The sequence below is a fragment of the Trachurus trachurus genome, assembly GCF_905171665.1.
Source record: "Trachurus trachurus genome assembly, chromosome: 5".
Lineage (NCBI taxonomy): Eukaryota > Metazoa > Chordata > Actinopteri > Carangiformes > Carangidae > Trachurus > Trachurus trachurus.
The window spans coordinates 19,813,967-19,833,371 of record NC_139896.1 but is presented as its reverse complement, the minus strand read 5'-3'; the positions used below and the strand labels follow the sequence as shown (position 1 = coordinate 19,833,371).

Below are 19,405 nucleotides of genomic sequence, written 5' to 3'. Positions count from 1 at the left end.
AACAAAAATATTTATCAGCCTTAATAAGACATTGTTCTCGCTTTAGATCCAGTACCTGCAAAAAGCATAGTTAACTGTTAACAAGTGCATAGTTAACTGATAATAAGGGCATAATAATGCACAACAAAAATATTTATCAGCCTTAATAAGACATTGTTCTCGCTTTAGATCCAGTACCTGCAAAAAGCATAGTTAACTGTTAACAAGTGCATAGTTAATTTATAATAGATGAGCAATAAAGTATATATGAATGTTAATAAATCAAACAAAAAAGATTAATAAAGGCATGACAAAGACATCATGGTTGGGCTACACTCAATGTGTTTGTAATGTTATTATGAACAATTATAAGATACTCATGAAGATTTTATTAATGTTCTTAAGCATCAACAAACAGTTCACAAGTTTCTTATAAGTTATTATAAATCTCTTATAGTCTGCTATTAACTATATTATAATGAGACTATTAATACTTGTAAGCACTTATAAGAACCTTATTACCTATTAACTAACGCTTATTACACATACCTTAGGATTAATAAAGGCATAACAAAGACATAATAATTGGGCTAGTTGAGTCAATATATGTGTTTGTAATGTTATTATGAACAATTATAAGATACTCATAAGGATCTTATTAATGTTCATAAGCATCAACAAACAGTTAACTAAGTTTATTATAAGTTATTATAAATCAATTATAGTCTGCTATTAACTATATTATAATGAGTCTATTAATACATATATAGTCTTATAAATGCATAATAATGTTAATAAGCATCTTGTAATCACTTATAAGAGCCTTATTACCTATTAACTAATGCTTATTACAAGGACCTTAATATAAAGCGTTACCGAAACAAATGATAAAGAGAAAGAGAGAGAAGGAAGATGTGGTAGAAGATGGAAGAAAAAAAGAGACAGGGAGGGAAAGAGCAGAAGGCTGGCAGACAACCCCCTGTTGTGTTTGTTTTTACATGCAGGGTGTGTGTGTGTGTGTGTGTGAGAGAGAGAGTGTGTGTGTGTGTGTGTGTGTGAGAGAGAGAGTGTGTTATTGAGCTGATAGCTGATGACAGTATCTTGTTCCGGCAGAGTGGAGTCATGCTGCCATCATTGTTGCCGCTCAGCCAGAACTGGAAAATTACTCTAATAGAAGTCGTACAAATAATTCTCCTCAAGGTGATCTCAGAAATGATAATCAGCCAGCAGCTCCAGAGCGAGAGCCTAGAGTAGATTCTGCACAGATGTTCATCAAGAGGAACTGGGTCCACTGGAGGACAATGTGTTCATGTGGTGCAGCAGGAAGTGAGGCTGTGGCCCTGTGAGATCCACCGTTGTAGAGTCAGACTGCTGTGGTGAGGTTGATGGGAGCTTCATAGCTCAAGTGAAATGCAATAGTCCATTCTCCACCTGTCCCCACAGCAACCAAGATGACATTTCCCAAAGACGATTCTGAAAGTTTTTACTGTTATAGCAGCTGAACTGAAACTCAGTGACTCACTGACATTTAACAGTGACATCCTCACTGCCGTTTTAATACAATCTTTGTTTTGATTATATTTTTATACAGTTTTCTTTTACATGTATTTATATGCGTCTCTGATAAGCACATTGAACAAACTACGTGATCATCTGCTGTACAAATAAATGTACCTTAATTACTAGTGCATGCAACTTGGGCTTGCCTAAGCAATGAAGAATCAACCTGTTGGACCCTTTGTCACTCTGGGGAAGAGGGAAAACCTTGTCGCATTGCTGTTACACAATCAGTCTTCATGCTGCCTCCAAAGGTTTTGGACCCTGAATTGGGGCACATCTATTATGTTTTTCAATTGGTTGGATGTGATATTAAGTGATTGTGGTCATGGTGAAAGTGCTGATGAATTTCTGAAGCCTCGGCGAGAATTATGTATTGAAAGAACCAAGGAGAAAATGATGAATGAGCTGCACAATGTCAGCAGGTGAATCAGAACCAATTCCTCCAGATGCCCCATCCAAGAGAGAGAGCATATATCAGACATAGACTCTTGTCTTACCCACAAACTGTTATACAGTATATGTCTCACCTCACTAACACCACATCACTATCTGGAACTGGTCCTGTCTGGGTCTGAGTTATTACCTCTTCATCCCTGAGACCTTTCCTGTTGGAGCGATGCCTCCTGGACACTGTCAGTCATAATGAAAGTTAAACTTCGAGCTTTCGTAGGGTCTGTCCATCTCTCTCTGTTCTTTTGAGCCCTGCACTCTTCAGAGTGTCTCAGTGATTTTGTTCCAAGTGATTGAACAAATTGGTGGTGTTTGGTCACTGGAATCGTCTCTGCAGTGATAGAATTTGACTTCTTTCTGTGTAGTCTTCAATGATGCCCAAAGACAGCACTGACTTTCTTCTTAGATAAACTGCTCAGGTTGAGGCCCAGTGTTCAGGCTTGTGTGTGTCTGCTGGGTGTGACTGCTACCTTGTGAATGTTAGTGCAGCATTGGGAGAAGTATTAACCAACTTAACAGACAGAGTTTTTGTGAGGCTGCTAACTGAGAAATGGAGAAAGGAAACTCCTGGTGTGATTTGGCCAAGCAACACCAGTCACCAATTAGTTTCAGTCATGATTTTGAGACTGGAAAGGAAGAGCCACAAGCCAGTGTCGGGAGATGAAACCACAAGGTTGGCATCAGGCACTTCATCACAGGCCTCTTTAGACAAGATAAATGGTGAAAATAACAACAGGCTGATCTTTCTCTGCTGGACTCCCCTGGCTTCCAGATGCAGAGCGACACAGTAAAATCATGCCAGGAGTCAGTATTCCCATGTTACCACAATCTACAGTCACTTGATGGTAAAGTCCTAATGTCAGAGCTTGCAAACATGGTCTGCAAATGGAATCCCAAATCAATTTAAAATAGGAGACAGTGACATTTGAGGTAGTAATTCGCAATTTTATTTGAACCCCAGCAGTTTTCACCCAACAGCTTTGTTGGTGATGTTCACCTTATTTCAATCTACCTCCAAAGACACAAGGTCCACTTCCCTGCCTGTGTTGGAGCTTTTGAACATTTCTCAAGGTTCAGTTGAACAAGAAACTACAATTTTGATCTCAGAAATACAATCATTTGCTTTACAGTAATCATCTTAAAGTAGTCATCTTAATACTAGGTCTACTTTATCTTTTTCCAACTGCACCTGTGGTCATTACCAGCTCTTTAAGGTTGTGTTGAGTTCAAAGTTAAGCTTCTCTGTAATTTTCAGCTGCTTGTGATTATTTTTACGCAACTAGGATGATCACTGTGTTCCTTCCATGAATAGAAAACGTTCACACTTCTATTCTAAGATTTTCACCAAAAACAAAAGAGAAATATGTTCATGCCTACTTGACAAACTGATTGTTCCCATGCCCCCACTATAAACACAGAGCGAATGGATTACAACTGGAGGAATGAGTCATCCTGCATGCAGTAGCTCTGCTCTCGAGGCAGAAACAGAGAAATCTGCCCTTTACAGTAGCATTGTCTGTGCTGTATGAAGCTGTGCAGCTGTCTTCCTTGCTCCTCTGCAGCTGCATGTAAACACCTTCTCAGGGCCATGTTTGCTTTTGAAATACAAACGAGTGAAGATCGGGGGGTGAAGTTCTTCAAATGTAAAAAAGAAAAAGAAAAAAAAGTGTTTGGTAAAAAATGCTGATCTCTCTTTTCCTAATGCGGTTCAGAAGCCTACCCTGTAGCAAACAGAGCTTTAAGGTGTTTTTTTCTACATCAGTCACTGAAATCATATTAGCACCGAGGGGAATCAATCTTTTTTCTTCTCCCAACCCATATCCCTCCATCTCCATCTCTTTTTTTTTTACCTCCTCCCTCTCTGCTCTTTCTGTTTTCTTCACATCATCTCCCCTTCACCTTCATCTGCTCTCAAAACCACCTCATTTTCCCTCCATTTCTGTTCCCGAAAATTGGAACTAAAGAAACAGAGAAATTACAGGGACATTATGATCATTAGCAGAAGTATCATCATAATGTGGTCATATGTCCTAAAGACTAATGGGGTTGAACTGAATCAAATCAACATAAGAAGGAAAAAGACAGAGAGCGAGGAAGGAAGATGGAGATAATCAGACTGAATCACGCCTGCCTCTTCTGCAATTACCTGCGTGTTAAAACTAAACAAAATTGCTGCCCACCATCACCTATAATCAGCATCCCCCACCCCACTCCCTCAAATGGGGCAGAAGAAAAGCCAAATTAAAGTCTTGGTCATGTACAGAGCCATGTGTTGTGCAGAGATTCACTAAATGTGCAGGCGTACCCTGGTTGTTTACAAAACAGGTACAGGAGAATTTATAGATGAGGTCACTATGTTCTTCTCTTCATTATGCACAATTATATTATGACAGAACATTAGATTAAGAGTAGTAGTCTTCATATTGATAACAACTATCAAAGACAAACCATGTGTTGCAGATGAGGCTGACAGTAACAATAATAAAGAGGTTTGTATGACATCCCTGAACCACTTTACCATCCTTGATAATAAAGCAGTAGAATAAAACTGTATGTGTATTAAGTAGGTGGATGATTGTTACTTTAACACACTATAGATGATTAATTCAGCTAAAATGAAATTGAAAATGCCTCTGAGACCTTAAAATACGATTTGATTGATTTTACAACACTACTTTCTTTCGTTTCTCTGTTTTTCTCTACACATTTAGTTTTAACACAGTGCAGGTTGCGATGGGTTAGTTGCAGAGGGACCATAAGAAACCCATAAGGACCGCTCTTAGATAAAAAATAAAGAATAAATGACTTTTAAACCCCCAGGGTTTAGTGATGTGACTGCGTTAAAATCTTAATTTCCCTTTCCGACAGTGAACTCATTAGTTTGTAGTTTTGAACCGTGTTGACGTTGTTGTGATTCCTCAGATTTGCCAGTCGGTTCCAAGGTTTCAAGGTTGCAAAGCTCCAAGGCTTTTAGTGGAACACAGAGCTATGTTTCTACAGAAGCTCGTCCTGGCAGCCAACTAATCAGCAGTAAGACAAAACGGAATGAAAACAGAGACGTTAATCAAAGAGTTTCCGTTGCTGATCTCACTTTCTCAGGATTAGAGGTCATTGAATTATTTGGCAATAAATAAACTTGTACTGTATCTGCTGATAGAAGCAGTTGGAGCAGTGTTTGTCCCATAATCCTAATTTATCCACAGAGTCCTTGCTCTAACTTTGCATTGAGGGGCCCTGCACAAAGTGTTAAGGCTGTTGGGTTTTTATGCCTTATCATATGTGTTCAGATTATCTGAGTGAAGCAGCGACAGAGAACCAAGTGAACTGAAGTTAAAAAAAAGTTAATAAAATCAAAATGATGTGGCTGAATGAAACCAGACCAGATGAAACCACGCGTCAGACAGAGGTTGTTTTGGTGTCTGTTTGTGAAAGCTGCAGTGGTAAAGTTTATTCAACTAAACTTACTTGGTTAATTAGAACAGCATTTTATTCCAATATCAGTTTGATGTAAAAGATTTATGACAGCTGATATTTTGTTCGTTGTGTTGTTGTTTTTACCCACTGAGGTTATTAGTAAATGCTTCAACTCACAGATGTCACCTAAACGCCTCATGTATAGGCTATTGGCTGAATTGTGTTTTTATAGACTGTGTTGTCATTGTAAAATGTGCCAATATAGGGACCATGGGGGACACCCTTTGTCCTCTGGCGGCTTTCAGCGTTTGCCTAGTTGGCCTCTCCTGGTAGTGGACCCGTGTTTAATGTTGGTAGAATTCTACGTTTTCCTGACGTCACATTGCTCTGACGTTGATGCCTGCTAGTTGCTTGGAGACAAGAGGTGTTTCAACAACCAGCCAGGTGCCATGATGTTTGTGGCGTGGATGGTGTCGGTATCAAGTCCCAGCCCCACTCAGTTAGATGCTCCGATCTGTGGGTAAATGTAACTTTAGGCCTGTTGTATTTTTGTGCTATCTGACCCCACAGACGACCACACCAGAGTCCGCCTGCAGCTGTTGGATGGAGACCCCCACTCTGACTACATCAATGCCAACTACATCGATGTGAGTCTACTCACGCACACACACACCAAGAATGCACTGTAACTATAATCTAAAAACTACAGCTTCTTGTTTGAAGAATATCACATTTCACTTATAACTTTATATTGAATTTAATTCCAACAGAAAATAAAGGCATGTGGCTAAATTTGCATTTTTATGAGGAACTAGTTTGTTCATATTAGACTGAAAGAAACTTCACATTTGCAGTTAGTGAATTATATTAAGTTTCAGCTTGTGAACACATTCACCACTTTTCAGCATATTTGGAAAGCACAACTGTAATGCTACAAACAACAACAAAACACTGAGAGCAGTTACAGAAGTACGTTTCCTGGGGCCTCCTCCATTATGATTGGTAAAAACTGTCAGGTTGTTTTTGTTTATACTGACTTGAAGAGTATTGATTTATTTCTCTGTTGTTGCTCCTCCGTCTGCCTGTAAAAACATGGAGCAGCGCCACTCTGCCATTGCAACCCACATTGTGGTGAAGGTGGAACTGTGATTCCAATGATAGAAATAAAGCCCGCCCCTTTTTACAGTGCGTTCTTTCACAGCGGGTAACACACAGTCAAGTGGCAAAAAGACCGCAGATACTGTACCTCCGGTATGTCCCTGGGTCTGGACTAGTTATTCTTCAGATCTACTGAGAAAGTCTTAACGATCTACCAGGAGATGACCACTGATGTGTTAAAGACACCTGAGTTTAAGTGTAACTACTGATAACCATTTAAACACACACATTGATCATATCAACAGATGATTTGTCTCGGCAATGTCACCCCCCCCCCAAGACCCCCCCATCCCACCCACACCAACCCATCCTTCAAGTGACACTTTAATCTCATTGATATGACATGATTTTTAATGAATTTAGTATAAATTGCTTATTTGCAATCAAACAACCGCCGGCCTCCTCAGCAGAGAGAACGCCATGCGTGCAGCATGCTCTTAATGACAGTAGGATAGTGATAAATACTCTCATCTCAGCAAGGTTATCTGTCTCATATGGGCGGGTTAGGGTGAGGGGATGGGGGTGGGGGTGTTGAGGTGAATGGGGAATAATGATTGGTTGGAGAGTGGTCACTTTTCATGGAGGAAAAATTAAAATTGTCAGTGTTATTTATTTTGATGTTTATTTGGAAAATGACCTTGAGCTACCATCTGGGAGGAGTGGGGTGGTTGGGGCCAAATGAAAGAGTGGAAAGAAAGTTAAAATTGAAGAAAGAGAAACTGACAGATGCAGTGAGGCAGGAAAATGATTGAAGGGGGAAAGAAATGAGGGAACTACAAATAAGGAGAAAAAGTAAGGAATCACTTCTGCAGGAGAAAGAGGAGGAGAAATGATGGAAGATGAAAAGAGGTACGAGAAAGGAAAGGAAGAGGAGAGACTGTGAGCAACAGATTTAGAAAAAGACACAAAACACAGAAACAACTCAGGAAAAAAAGAGGAGGATGTGAAAGAAAGACAGAAACTAAAAATAGAGAGAATGAGGGGAAAGATGGAGGTGACTCAGGTACGAGGTTTTTTATGCTTCTTTTTTTTTCTCTCCATCTCACAGGGGTACCACAGACCCAGACATTACATCGCCACACAAGGTAATTAAACTGACATGATGAGTGTGTGTGACTGTACTTGTGATACGTGTGTGTGTGTGTGTGTGTGTGTGTGTGTGTGTGTGTGTGTGTGTGTGTGTGTGTGTGTGTGTGTGTGTGTGTGTGTGTGTGTGTGTGTGTGTGTGTGTGTGTGTGTGTCTAGCAGCCACCTGGTAAATGTCGTCCTTTCGGGCTGGAAGGCTATTACCACAACCTCCTAAATCTAAACCGCCGTATAAAATCCCCCTGACAAATTTAAGACCCCATTACCTCAAACCCCCGAACCACTATCTGGGATTGATAGTGTGTGAGCGCACGTCTGTGTGAGTGCACATGTGTCCAGGTGTGTATGTTTTATGTGTGTGTGTGTGTGTGTGTGTGTGTGTGTGTGTGTGTGTGTGTGTGTGTGTGTGTGTGTGTGTGTGTGTGTGTGTGTGTGTGTGTGTGTGTGTTTGCTGTGGGCACTGAAGCATTTTAAGGTGAAGTTGGAGTGTGTGCACGTGTGTTGGTAAGTTCATATCTCTAATTTCTGTGCGTGCATCAGGTCCCATGCAGGAGACGGTCAGGGATTTCTGGAGGATGGTCTGGCAGGAAAATTCAGCCTCTATCGTCATGGTTACCAACCTGGTGGAGGTGGGCAGGGTAAGTTAATCATCTGAGGGATTACAGAGTGTGTGTGCGTTTGAAGAGGTCCAGCACCTGTAGAGGTGTGTGATAACAAAATTCAGGCGTTTAAGGTCTCCCGTAACCTTAACCACAAATACACTGAAGTCAGAATCAAACAAATCAATCAATAATGGCCTTGCCAAGAATGTTTGATTGGTAGCAACTGTAAAGACTGTGTCCATTACTGAAAATAATAAACAATTATATTAAAATTTCAAAAGTTAACGTTATATTGAGAAACTTTTGCCTTTTATTTAAGTCAAGAAAGACGAGACGTTACACATGTCAACTGAGAACTGTTCACAGAGGCCGTTTACATCCGCTGCAGCGACTGTGAACCAGCGGGACCTGCAGCGGGTCATTAAGTAGACCTATTTTTAAAAAGGCTGAATGGAGACCTGGTTACCTGAGTAACCAATGCACAAATCATGTTTCTCTTATCCCCATTATAGAACCTCTGGTTTTTAATCACAGTACATTTAAGAAACCCTGTTGCTTAAAATTACTGAACACGACTTGTTATAGTTGTTTGAACAAATGGCAGGAACTGATGTAATTTGTTCTAGGGATCAATCAGTCAACTTTTATTTATATAATTCAGTTCTTCACAGACTGCATGGGATACACTTACATAGAACATAGACCAAAAGAAACATCATGAAAAAGCACATGTTTGTATTTCATCAGTCTTGTCACTTGTGATATTAAAATCTGAGTGGTTGTAGTCAGAGTTTATCTTTTCTGAGAGTGTGTAATTTACCCTGCAGTGTCCCTGCTACTTTTACATCAATATCCTTCAAGCATCAAATAATTAGTCTCTGCAAGCAGCTGTTCATAAGGCAGGATGATCCATTATAGTGATGATGATGATGATGATGATGATGATGATGATGATGATGATGATGATGATGATGATGATGATGATGATGATGATGATGATGATGATGATGATGATGATGATGATGATGATGATGATGATGATGATGATGGTGGTGCAGCTCTGAGTGTCACCTGTCCCTTTTCTCCAGGTGAAGTGTGTGCGTTACTGGCCCGATGAGACAGAGGTGTACGGAGACATCAAGGTGACGCTGATAGAAACCGAACCACTGGCGGAGTACGTCATACGGACCTTCACCGTACAGAAGGTAACAGCAAACAGAGACACTGAGTTTGATGTGTGTCCCTATGTTTTTATTACATCATGAACATCCTCTGTATTTTCCTTTGCTCACTACTACAGTACATGTGTGTCCAACCCATGAGCCCAGTTTACTGTAGATTGTATGACATATATCACATCACTGTAGTATTGGTACTGTATATATATTTTACTGGTGTAGCGTTCGAACCCTGTTTCGTCTTCGCGCTGCTCATTACTCCTCACTAGCCCAGAACCTGGATTACGACTTGAGCTGATGTCTGTGATTGGGGATTTGCTGCGAGCGATTGGACGAGCACTGTTATTTTTGTTAGTTTTTTTGCTGTTTATGAGGTGTCTTGAATGTGTAACTGGGGCCCTTGTAGTCAGGAGGAAGAGATTTGTAGGGACAGCAGAAAAGACAGCACAGATGAAACATGGCCATCACGGTTGAGATGCAGAAAGCCTCTTCGCCATGCCAGAGAGAGATCTTGCTTGTCCTAACTGTTTTGTCACAGTTTCTCTCCTGTTTTCTACTGTTTTTCGTCACGTCGCAGCCTCGTCTCTTTCATTAGCCTCATCTGGTCTCACTTGTGAAAAACCAATGTTGACAGAGCAGCTTACACAGTAATTACATCTTCCAAATCCTGTGCTTTACTGTAGTTGAGGATTGGCTGCATAGATTTGGTCACTGATGAAAGAACAGAACCACCAATAGATCAATGGTTACTAATTTTTGTAAGGTGACCTTGGGTGACTTGAAAGGTGCCTCCAAATAAAATGTATTATTATTATTATTGTTATTAATTATTAAAATCATGTAGACAACTTCAATGCACATTTCTTATCATCCATCCATTTGTCTGTTTTGTCTTAATGATCCAAACATGTGGCATAAAAAACACGTCACTTTTACTATTTTAACAGCCGAAATATAAAATAGTCGCTAGTTTAAAATTGTTGGACTACATCTCTTCATTAATAATGGGAATGTTTTGGTTGTAACATGTAATGTGCCAATCAGAGCGCCATCATCTCACAATCCCTTTTTAAATGTCCAACGTTAGATATCACCTTTGTTACGTCATGAGAAGTGCGCAATGAAGGGGAAACACTGTGAAATGAGCACTTCACTCTCCAGATAGTTGAAATTAAAATTACAGTAAAACAGCGAAACAGAGCGACACCGACCCCAGATTGATTCTAGTTCTTGCTCTTTCCACATCTCCGTCTGCCTCTAGTTTTTTCTTATATCCATTTTTTTCCCTTTCGTCTTCACTCGCGTGAAAGCAGCTTATGAAGACGAGTCTTCAAGTGCTCGCTGTCAGCTCGTTTAGCAAACCATTAATCCATACCACCTCTGTGTGTGTGTGTGTGTGTGTATGTATGAACGCTCTGAAATTCAAAGGAAAGCAGATTTTTGTAATGCCTGTCATTTTGCAGTTTGCATATACATGCACATACACACACACACACACACACACACAGGCTAATTCAAAATGCACCATATTTGAACTACAGTAGGTTATGTGTGACTGTACGTGTGTGAGGAAGCAGGAGAGGGGGGGGACTGGGGTTGTTGGGGGGGGGGGGGGGGGGGGGGGGGGGGCTGGGGCTGTCGGGGGGTGTACAGGTTCTACTCCACAGTTAAGTAGCTTTAATTGCAGTGAATAATGAGAACAGAATCTTAATGAAAAGGTTTATTAATGGCAAATCCCTGGAGATTAACTGAGCTCTGAGGAAGACAGGGTGCCAGTGTGTGTGTGTGTGTGTGTGCGTGTGTGCGTGTGTGTGCGAGAGAGGGAGAGAGAGAGAGAGAGAGAGAGATCACAGAGGGGACAGTGTCAGCATCAGTGAAATAGTTGAGGGTGAGATGTGCAAGTTTAGTTTGTCTCTGCTAAAGTTGACAGTGTGTGTGTGTGTGTGTGTGTGTGTGTGTGTGTGTGTGTGTGTGTGTGTGTGTGTGTGTAAGCGCATCACTCTTGCAAGATTCAATATCATGCGGTCATTAAACTCATAAAAACTGGCATAAAAAATTAAGTGAGCACCACAGATAATGATGAAGTGCGAGACAGACAGGATAGAGCCAGTAGAGAGGAGCTGAACAGGCTGGTTACTGTGTGTAAAAGTGAGAGCAGGGCCTCATAAACCCATCTCACACACACACACACACACACACACACACACACACACACACACACACACACACACACACACACACACACACACACACACACACACACACACACACACACAAACAACCCTTCCCCCTCTGACTTTTGTTAGATGAGAGTGTGATTGAGAACAGGAGACCCCCCCCGTCATCATTTAACCGTGGGTCGACCTGCCCCTGTGGCCTCATGGGGATAATATCTGTATTATTACCCACAATTCCTTGAAGTGAAGGAGCAGTTCAGATGAAAAAGCTTCAGTCAGAGCTCAGGCGGTGATTTGAAGCTGATTCTCTCCCGACAATCTATAAGCTTAATGACTGATGTGAAGAATGGCTGCACAGGTGATGGACACACAGACAGCTGAGTGGAGGAAATGAGCAGAATGTGGGCGTGTACCTGAGGAAAAACAGAGCTGGAGATTGATGTTAAAAGTTAAAGGACAACACATTCATGGAGTATTTACAGGTAAAGGCCATAAACACTGTGTTGGTTTTTCTTTTATTACACTAATCAATCAAACATAACGGGCCAACAGGTCAACTGCAGCTCGTTGGAACCCGGGTTATGTCTCTTCCATGTACGAGCATTAACCATCATAGTCATGAGAGTAAGTGAGAAGGAGGAAGTCTGTGATGTAGAGAAAGTAAGTCCATGTTCATCCTCACCTTGCGGCACCACCCTAAGGGCAGGAAAAGCTGGTCTCTCTCTGGCTTGTTTAGTGCTGTAACCATGACGACAGCAATCTGACCTCAGGGAGGTGCTTCTTCTTACCTCAACCAAACACTTTTTTTCACCACTGGCACACTCTCCCTGTTTATTATTGTAACAGTGACAACAAAGGTCATATAGTACTGTGATATCACATGATCTCCTATCTTTTCCTTATCTTTTATGTCTTTTCTGTTTGTCCTATTTGAGAGGACAGCTCGAGGGCGTGGAAACACACAGTGGTTTGTTCAGTTTTGCCACAACTACGCAGCCTCAGCTTCCACCTGAAAGAGAAGCATTTTAACAGTGACCGTGAGGAAGACTAAGAGGCCTTCACTCATTCATTCATTACAACTCCTTCCCGAGACCTGAGAGAATAGAGACACAAACTAAACACAGGGCGCCAACAGTGTGAGCATCCAACTCGGATGCTCACATGAAATCAAACCTCAGAGACGTACATACAAGGCCTGTACGTCTGAGATAGATAATGGTATTTAAATATTATTCTTCACTGTTTGCTGCAGAACAATGAGATTTATTAACCGTCACACCTCAGACGTATAAATGTAAGGACTGCAGCAGAGATCTTTCTCTTTGTCCACGGTGAGGAGGCTTTAAAGTGTCCCCACATCCTCATCACTGACTCTCAAGATGTCGTGCACCTTAATGTTGTTGGTGCTGTGTTTTTTTGTTGTTTTTTTAACCCAGCAGTCGTGGATGCAAGGCCAGGCTGTGTTGCACTGCTGTCTATTGATTTCGAGAAGTAATTTCAACATCACAAGAGAGCAAATCAATGGGAAGTCGAGTTATCAAATCACCGCATTGTTTTTCTGGGTTTTATTTCTCTCTTCTGCCTCTGTTCCTCATCTCTCTTTGTGTTTCTCTGTTTGTCTCCTCTCCTCTATCTTCCTTTTTCTCTGTTTTATTTATTTTTGTCACATCTGTCTCTACATCCTACCCTCAGACCACACTTGTCCTCTGTCCCGCCCTCTCTTTCATCCATGACCTCTGCCCCTTCTCACTCACAGTCTCCATTTCTTGACTGTGTGACCTTGTCGGTGGCAGAGCACAATAGCTCCTCAAGCTCTATTCTTAGAGAGTAAACTGAACCGAGCAGGACGCGACTCGGTCTATTTAAGCTCCATTTAGTTTGGAGCCATGTAATGGAATCTATTGTTTGAATTATTAACGCAGCAGCCTGTGGTGTTGTGGAGAAAAACGTAACAGCAGGAAACATACATATCTCATGCTGCATTTAGGGGCTGTCAGAAAACCTGGACGTTTCTACAAGAGGAGATGTGACTAGAGCAGGAACTAAAGGCAGCATCAGTCAGCTTTTAAGGCAGCTGATGTGCTGTGAGTTCATTCATACACACTCTTACAGCTGCTGCTGGCAGGTCTGAACACACTGAGTTGACGTGGAGCTGCAGCTGCTTGAGTCAAAACACCAACATTTTCAAACCTGCACTAACAGGTTGTTTTGGCCTCTGAGCAGCAAAGACGTTTTGACACATCCAGCTGTTACAAAACCAACAAATCCAAGTCCAGTAACGCAATGTTTATGTTGTTATGTTGATTATTTGAAGGGATCATGTTGGAAAACCACTGGAGAAGCTTTGTGAGATGAATGATGGTCTCAGCTGACAGAATTATTAATGACCTCTCCCACCCACTGCTCAGAGACTCAAACTTTTCCCCTCAAGGAGATGGTGGCAGCTACCGAAGGCAAATGAAAATATTTACAGGACATTGTTTATTCCAAGTGCTGTTATAGATTTAAATAAGACCAGGTAGATGCAGGACTTCCTTTTCCCCTGGTTCTAGCAGGTCAGTGTTAAATTGAAGTTGAGGTGAGCTGCATTTTTATATTGTGTTGTATTTTATTTGTATGACTTTGTATAGAATGAGCACTGAAGGAAAGGTCAGGGTTAGGGTTACTGTGTTACTGATACTCTTTATTTTCTAGTCACAGTGACTATTCTGGGCTGTTTTGATGGAATTTTGTTTTTATAATAAGCTGCTTCTGCCTGCGTATGTTTCATCTGAGAGTTTGTATTTCAGGATTCTCTTTACAGTATTTGTCATGTCAGTATTTGTAAATTGACTTTACTTTATCTTACCAACCAATGCTACAAAATAAAACGACACCCCCAGTCTTCATTTTACGGCCACATTCTTGTGCCCTCTTTGTCTCATCCCCATTTCCTGTTCCATTCCTGCATAAAGAAGTGATGATTTTAAAAGAAATAAGAGGAAAAGAAAAATCTGGATAGTGTTGGTTAATGTTAGGTATAATACCATCATGAATAGAGTCACTTTTTTCATAATGTATAATTTCATACTGTGGGAATGAGAAAATCACTTTCTGCCCAGCTCATACAAGATTCAACCAAATATTCTTATAATTATACTTTGAAACTTATAATTTCCAGCCTGGACTGTGGCTCAGCTCCGTGGTTCAGATATCACTGTGTGTGAGTGTGTATGTGTGTGTCTGGAAGAGGCAGCGTGATGTGAGACTTAACTTCTATCTGTTAAGCATCAGGATGTCGTCTGCAGCTTCCTAATATCCCCATTGTTAGACGCTGAAGTATTTACCAGCCCTTTGTGCTTCCAGAAAGTACATCATTAAAATGTCAAGATGCTATCACAGTGGATTCCTACTGCCATTTCATTTCCCCATAATCTCTATTGTTATGGACCAAACTGTCTCTCGCTGTATCTGTTTCCAAGAGCAGCCACAGCGAGTGGTGCAGAGACCCATTTATTTTTTTTATCTGAGTCCTTAAGAATCCGTCTTTCCAGCTGACAGCCTCCTCTGCTGCATCGTAGAAAAAGAAACTTTGTATGTTTAATAAAAGCATCTTTTATTTTATATTGTTCACTATTCTGATGCCTCCTGATACTTTTCTGATATTTTCATTCACTCAGCGAGGAGCCAAGTGACTGTGAGATGTTGAAAATCTCCTTGTAAATTATCCATCTGAACTGAACCATGGCATTTCCTCCTGTAAGTCTCTCCCAGAAGGGCCATCATGAGATTTGTGAAATCAATTAATCTTTTCACTGGAGCCAAAATGGCCATCAGTTTCCTCAAAGCTCCCCTGTAAATTAGGCAAATGAGCCACGATGAGTCTTCCCGTCTCTCATTCCCAGAAGTGGCACAAAGTGGCGTCTTGACATCCATGAGATCGATTCATTTTCCATCCGTAGCCAAAGAGGCGGCCTGCCCCCAACAGATTCCTGCAGCCCCCGCTGTAAATTAGCTGCTGAACCGTGATGTGTCTTCTTGTCAGTCTCTTTTTCCCAAAAGGCCAACAATAAGATTCTTTTGAGATCCTCACATTTGTCATCATCAGGAGATAAAATGGCCACGGCTTTTCCTGGATATCCACGGTTGTAAATCCTCTATGTTCTCTGCTCTGTGTGTGTGTATGTGTTTGCGTGTGTTTTTAGAAGGGTCACCACGAGATCCGTGAGCTCCGTCAGTTCCACTTCACCAGCTGGCCTGACCACGGCGTCCCCTGCTATGCCACCGGACTGCTGGGCTTCATACGACAGGTCAAGTTCCTCAACCCGCCAGACGCTGGGCCCATTGTGGCACACTGCAGGTATACACACACAGACAGACACACACACACACACACATTTGTGAAGGTCTTGCCGGAGATGAACTTAATTCCCTGATGCTGGTGGTCAGCGGCTGCACAGACCAGACAAGGACAAACACAGACTCTCTGGTTCTTACAGGGAATAAAAATAAGCCGAGTTCTTTTTATTTTTTGTGTGAGCCACGTACACTTTATGTTTCATATTTTACTGATGTCTTCAAAGCTCATTACTGAGTTTTAAATAGATTCCTTGTGTTGCACTGTGACCACCCACCATCACAATCTGTCCTTCACTGATACTGTAAAATAAAAGAAACAGAAGTTATTAAAAGACACGAGTAGCTGCTGTGTTTCTTTCACAGCCAATGCAACAGGAACAATGAAATCACTGATGCGTGTTATGTAAACAGAGTCTGTTTTTATTGTTATGTGTGTTATCATATGTGTGTAGTATCTGTACAGAGTACAGGAAGCAGACAAACACATGTCTTTGCGTCAGGAATCAAACTGAGCCACCATCACTTGAAACATTTAACCTCGTAACAGCCTGAAGATCTCCATCTTTGTCCCTCTGTCAGCCTCTCCTCCTCCTGTCCTCTATTTCTTCCTCCTCTCCCCCTCTTCCTCCCCCAATAAGATAACAGCTCATGTTGTCAGTACCAATATGATCTCACTCTCACTAATCACCCGTCCATGAATTAGATCGATGGTGTTAACCTTTATAAAGCAGAACTGGGAAAAAAAAAAAAAAGGAAGAAGAAATTCAACTCCCACCCCACTTCTATCCCATCACACTGTCATCTACCAGAGACGGAGGGAGGAAGAAAAAAAAGTGACAGTTTTAAGATCCCCACAGCGACAGTACAGTATATTTAACCTCCATGTTCTGTTCTTTATGGGACGTTAACAGTTCAACTCCGGGGCCTGAACATCAGCAGCTTTAAAAGGTTGACACTCTGAGTGACCAACAATAGGAAAAGGTTTGGAGCAGACTCCTTACACTGAGCAGCAGCTTTTAAAATTAATGTTTTCCACTTTAACACAACAAGTAGCTGGGAACGGGCCACAGACAGAATTAAATGGCAGAGGTAAAAAAGCTTCTCACACATTCACCCCCAGGTGCAGATTAATCACACATTGTAAAATTGACTCAAAGAACATTACGACTTGTGTTTGATACTAATTTGAAGCATCAGTGTGTTGAAAGAAGCAGTGATGTTTTTGTTTTTTCTGCCAAGTCGCTAACTGTTTATTGTGACTCTTGTTTGAAAAATCCTCTGAAAATATGTTTAATTTTGCTATAACATTGCTACTGAACCTGATCAGAGTTTAATGAGGGTGTGTAAAGATACAGGAGGGCAGTTTTCAGAATGTCCCGAGCACATGAATGCACCAAGATTTTTTAGCACTGTCCCAGGCTGAGGCTTTAAACAGCAACAAACAACAAAAACTGATAGTGAGCAGCTTCCAAGGTGACTCATGTAACATTTTCAAAGATTTGTATGTGCAGAGTCTCTCAGGGGTTACTGGCCCCCCTGAATGAGCCCTCAATGACAACTATAAACCCAATTAAACACCCATAAAACCACTACATGGTCACTTCTGCTGCTCCCCATCCCATAGGTGGGATGCCTGCTGATGTGGGCTGCATGTAGCTTATTCCAATAGCTTATATGTGAGGCATTTAGGGGGGCTCTGATCATCGTAGTGTCTGACAATAACCTGGGAGGGGTATGATTGGAAAATCTTGCTGCCGTGTTGATATTAAACCAGTGGCAGTTTTTGCACAACTTTGATTTCCTATAACATGTTCTCAAGTTGACATCAACTTTGTTTAGGAGATTGCTGATTAATGTGAGGCAAATATCCAGAAATCAAAATTAATATATAAAGACTGAACAATTCATGATTAGATGAAGAACAAACAGTAACTGTATTACTGGGAGGTAGTTGAAGAAAAGACATGTCTACATAAAGAAAGAGAGAGAGAGAGAGAGCGTGGACAGCGCATCACGATGAGCAGTCACGTCAACAGACAGCCGTAGTAAGAGCATGTGGACAGACAGGCAGGAAGTTATGGCCGTCACTTCCAATATCCGGGGGCACTCTGACGCTATCGGCCTGTGTCATGAGGCACACACACACACACACACACACACACACACACACACACACACACACACACACACACACATACACATACATACATGCATGCACGCACACACACATGCGTACACACAGAGGCCCAGCAGTATTCTGGTCTCAACATTAATCACAGGGGTTGACAGGTAATCTGCAGAGGCGCTCCCTCCTTTTCTCTCTCTTTCTCCTTTCTATCTTTCCTTCCTCTTCTCTCTCTCTGTCTCTCTCTCTCTGTCTATGGGAGCTGTCAGGGGGATGCAAAGTGAAAGATAGGTCTCTCACCTCCCCCTCTTGCCAGCCCTCCATACCTCATCCTCCTCCATCTCTCCATCCGTGGCTCCTCTCCTCCCTTGATTTCTCCCTTGTGACAACCACTTCTATGACTCCAAATCACTAAATGCTTCCCCCTCTCTCTCTGTCTCTCTCTCACTCTCAGTCTCTCTCTTTCACCTCCTCCTTTTCTACCATGCTCATTCCATCCATCTGCTCTTCTGCCCCTCTATCAGTCTCTTCCCTGTCGGCATTACTGTTCAGGATGTGTCACCGTAATGTCTGACATGTCGCATTAAAGTCTGTGTGTGTGTGTTTGTGTGTTTTAAGGCAGACCTTGTTAAAATGTCAGTTGTAAATTGTAAATCACAATCATCTGTTGCAAAAAGTTATAGATGATGATTATATTACAAATAAGCAGAGACCTATATGTGTGTGTATGTGTGTGTGTGTGTGTGTGTGTCTGTCTGCAGCGCTGGTGCAGGGAGGACGGGATGTTTCATCGCGGTGGACATCATGTTGGACATGGCGGAGAACGAAGGCGTGGTGGACATCTTCAACTGCATCCGTGAGCTGAGGTCACAACGAGTCAACATGGTGCAGACAGAGGTGAGGATTCAAACCACAGCAGTGCTACACAGCAAGGTACACAACAAAATCACAGAGACAACACAACCAGAGATACAAAACAACCACCGAAACGAATTGCAACATCTATGTTGTATGGTTTCTGAAGTTTTTTGTGTTTTTTCAAGCCACACTGCTTTGAGCTCTCAGGGCCACCAAACAGTCCAGGGGCCTCATTTATCATTGTGGATACACGTTTTTTTACACGCTCTTTCCCCCGTTTTGTGCGTACGCACTTTTCTCCGCCTAATTTGGGATCTATCAAACCAAAACCTGTCGGGAGAAAGTGCCGAAATTTACGACCAGTCTGACCATGGCGTACCGGCATTTACACGCTTTTTGAAGAACAGGAGGAATTGGCGACGCCGCTGCAGAGTCAGAGAACTGCAGTGTGCGAGGAGCACGGACACTGTTTGAAGTAGC

The 19,405-nt window shown here is 41.8% G+C and overlaps 1 protein-coding gene across 1 annotated transcript in view; it reads left to right on the top strand.

Annotated features, from left to right (window-relative positions):
- ptprt (protein tyrosine phosphatase receptor type T) overlaps positions 1 to 19,405 on the top strand; it is a gene marked incomplete at its 3' end in the record, with an annotated part of 280,480 nt that overhangs the window by 246,052 nt on the left and 15,023 nt on the right. The window contains exons 24-29 of the mRNA XM_083971093.1: positions 5,974 to 6,050; positions 7,610 to 7,646; positions 8,188 to 8,285; positions 9,338 to 9,454; positions 15,789 to 15,943; positions 18,829 to 18,964. Coding sequence (XP_083827219.1) covers positions 5,974 to 6,050; positions 7,610 to 7,646; positions 8,188 to 8,285; positions 9,338 to 9,454; positions 15,789 to 15,943; positions 18,829 to 18,964 — 620 coding nt within the window. The remainder of the gene's footprint in view (positions 1 to 5,973; positions 6,051 to 7,609; positions 7,647 to 8,187; positions 8,286 to 9,337; positions 9,455 to 15,788; positions 15,944 to 18,828; positions 18,965 to 19,405) is intronic.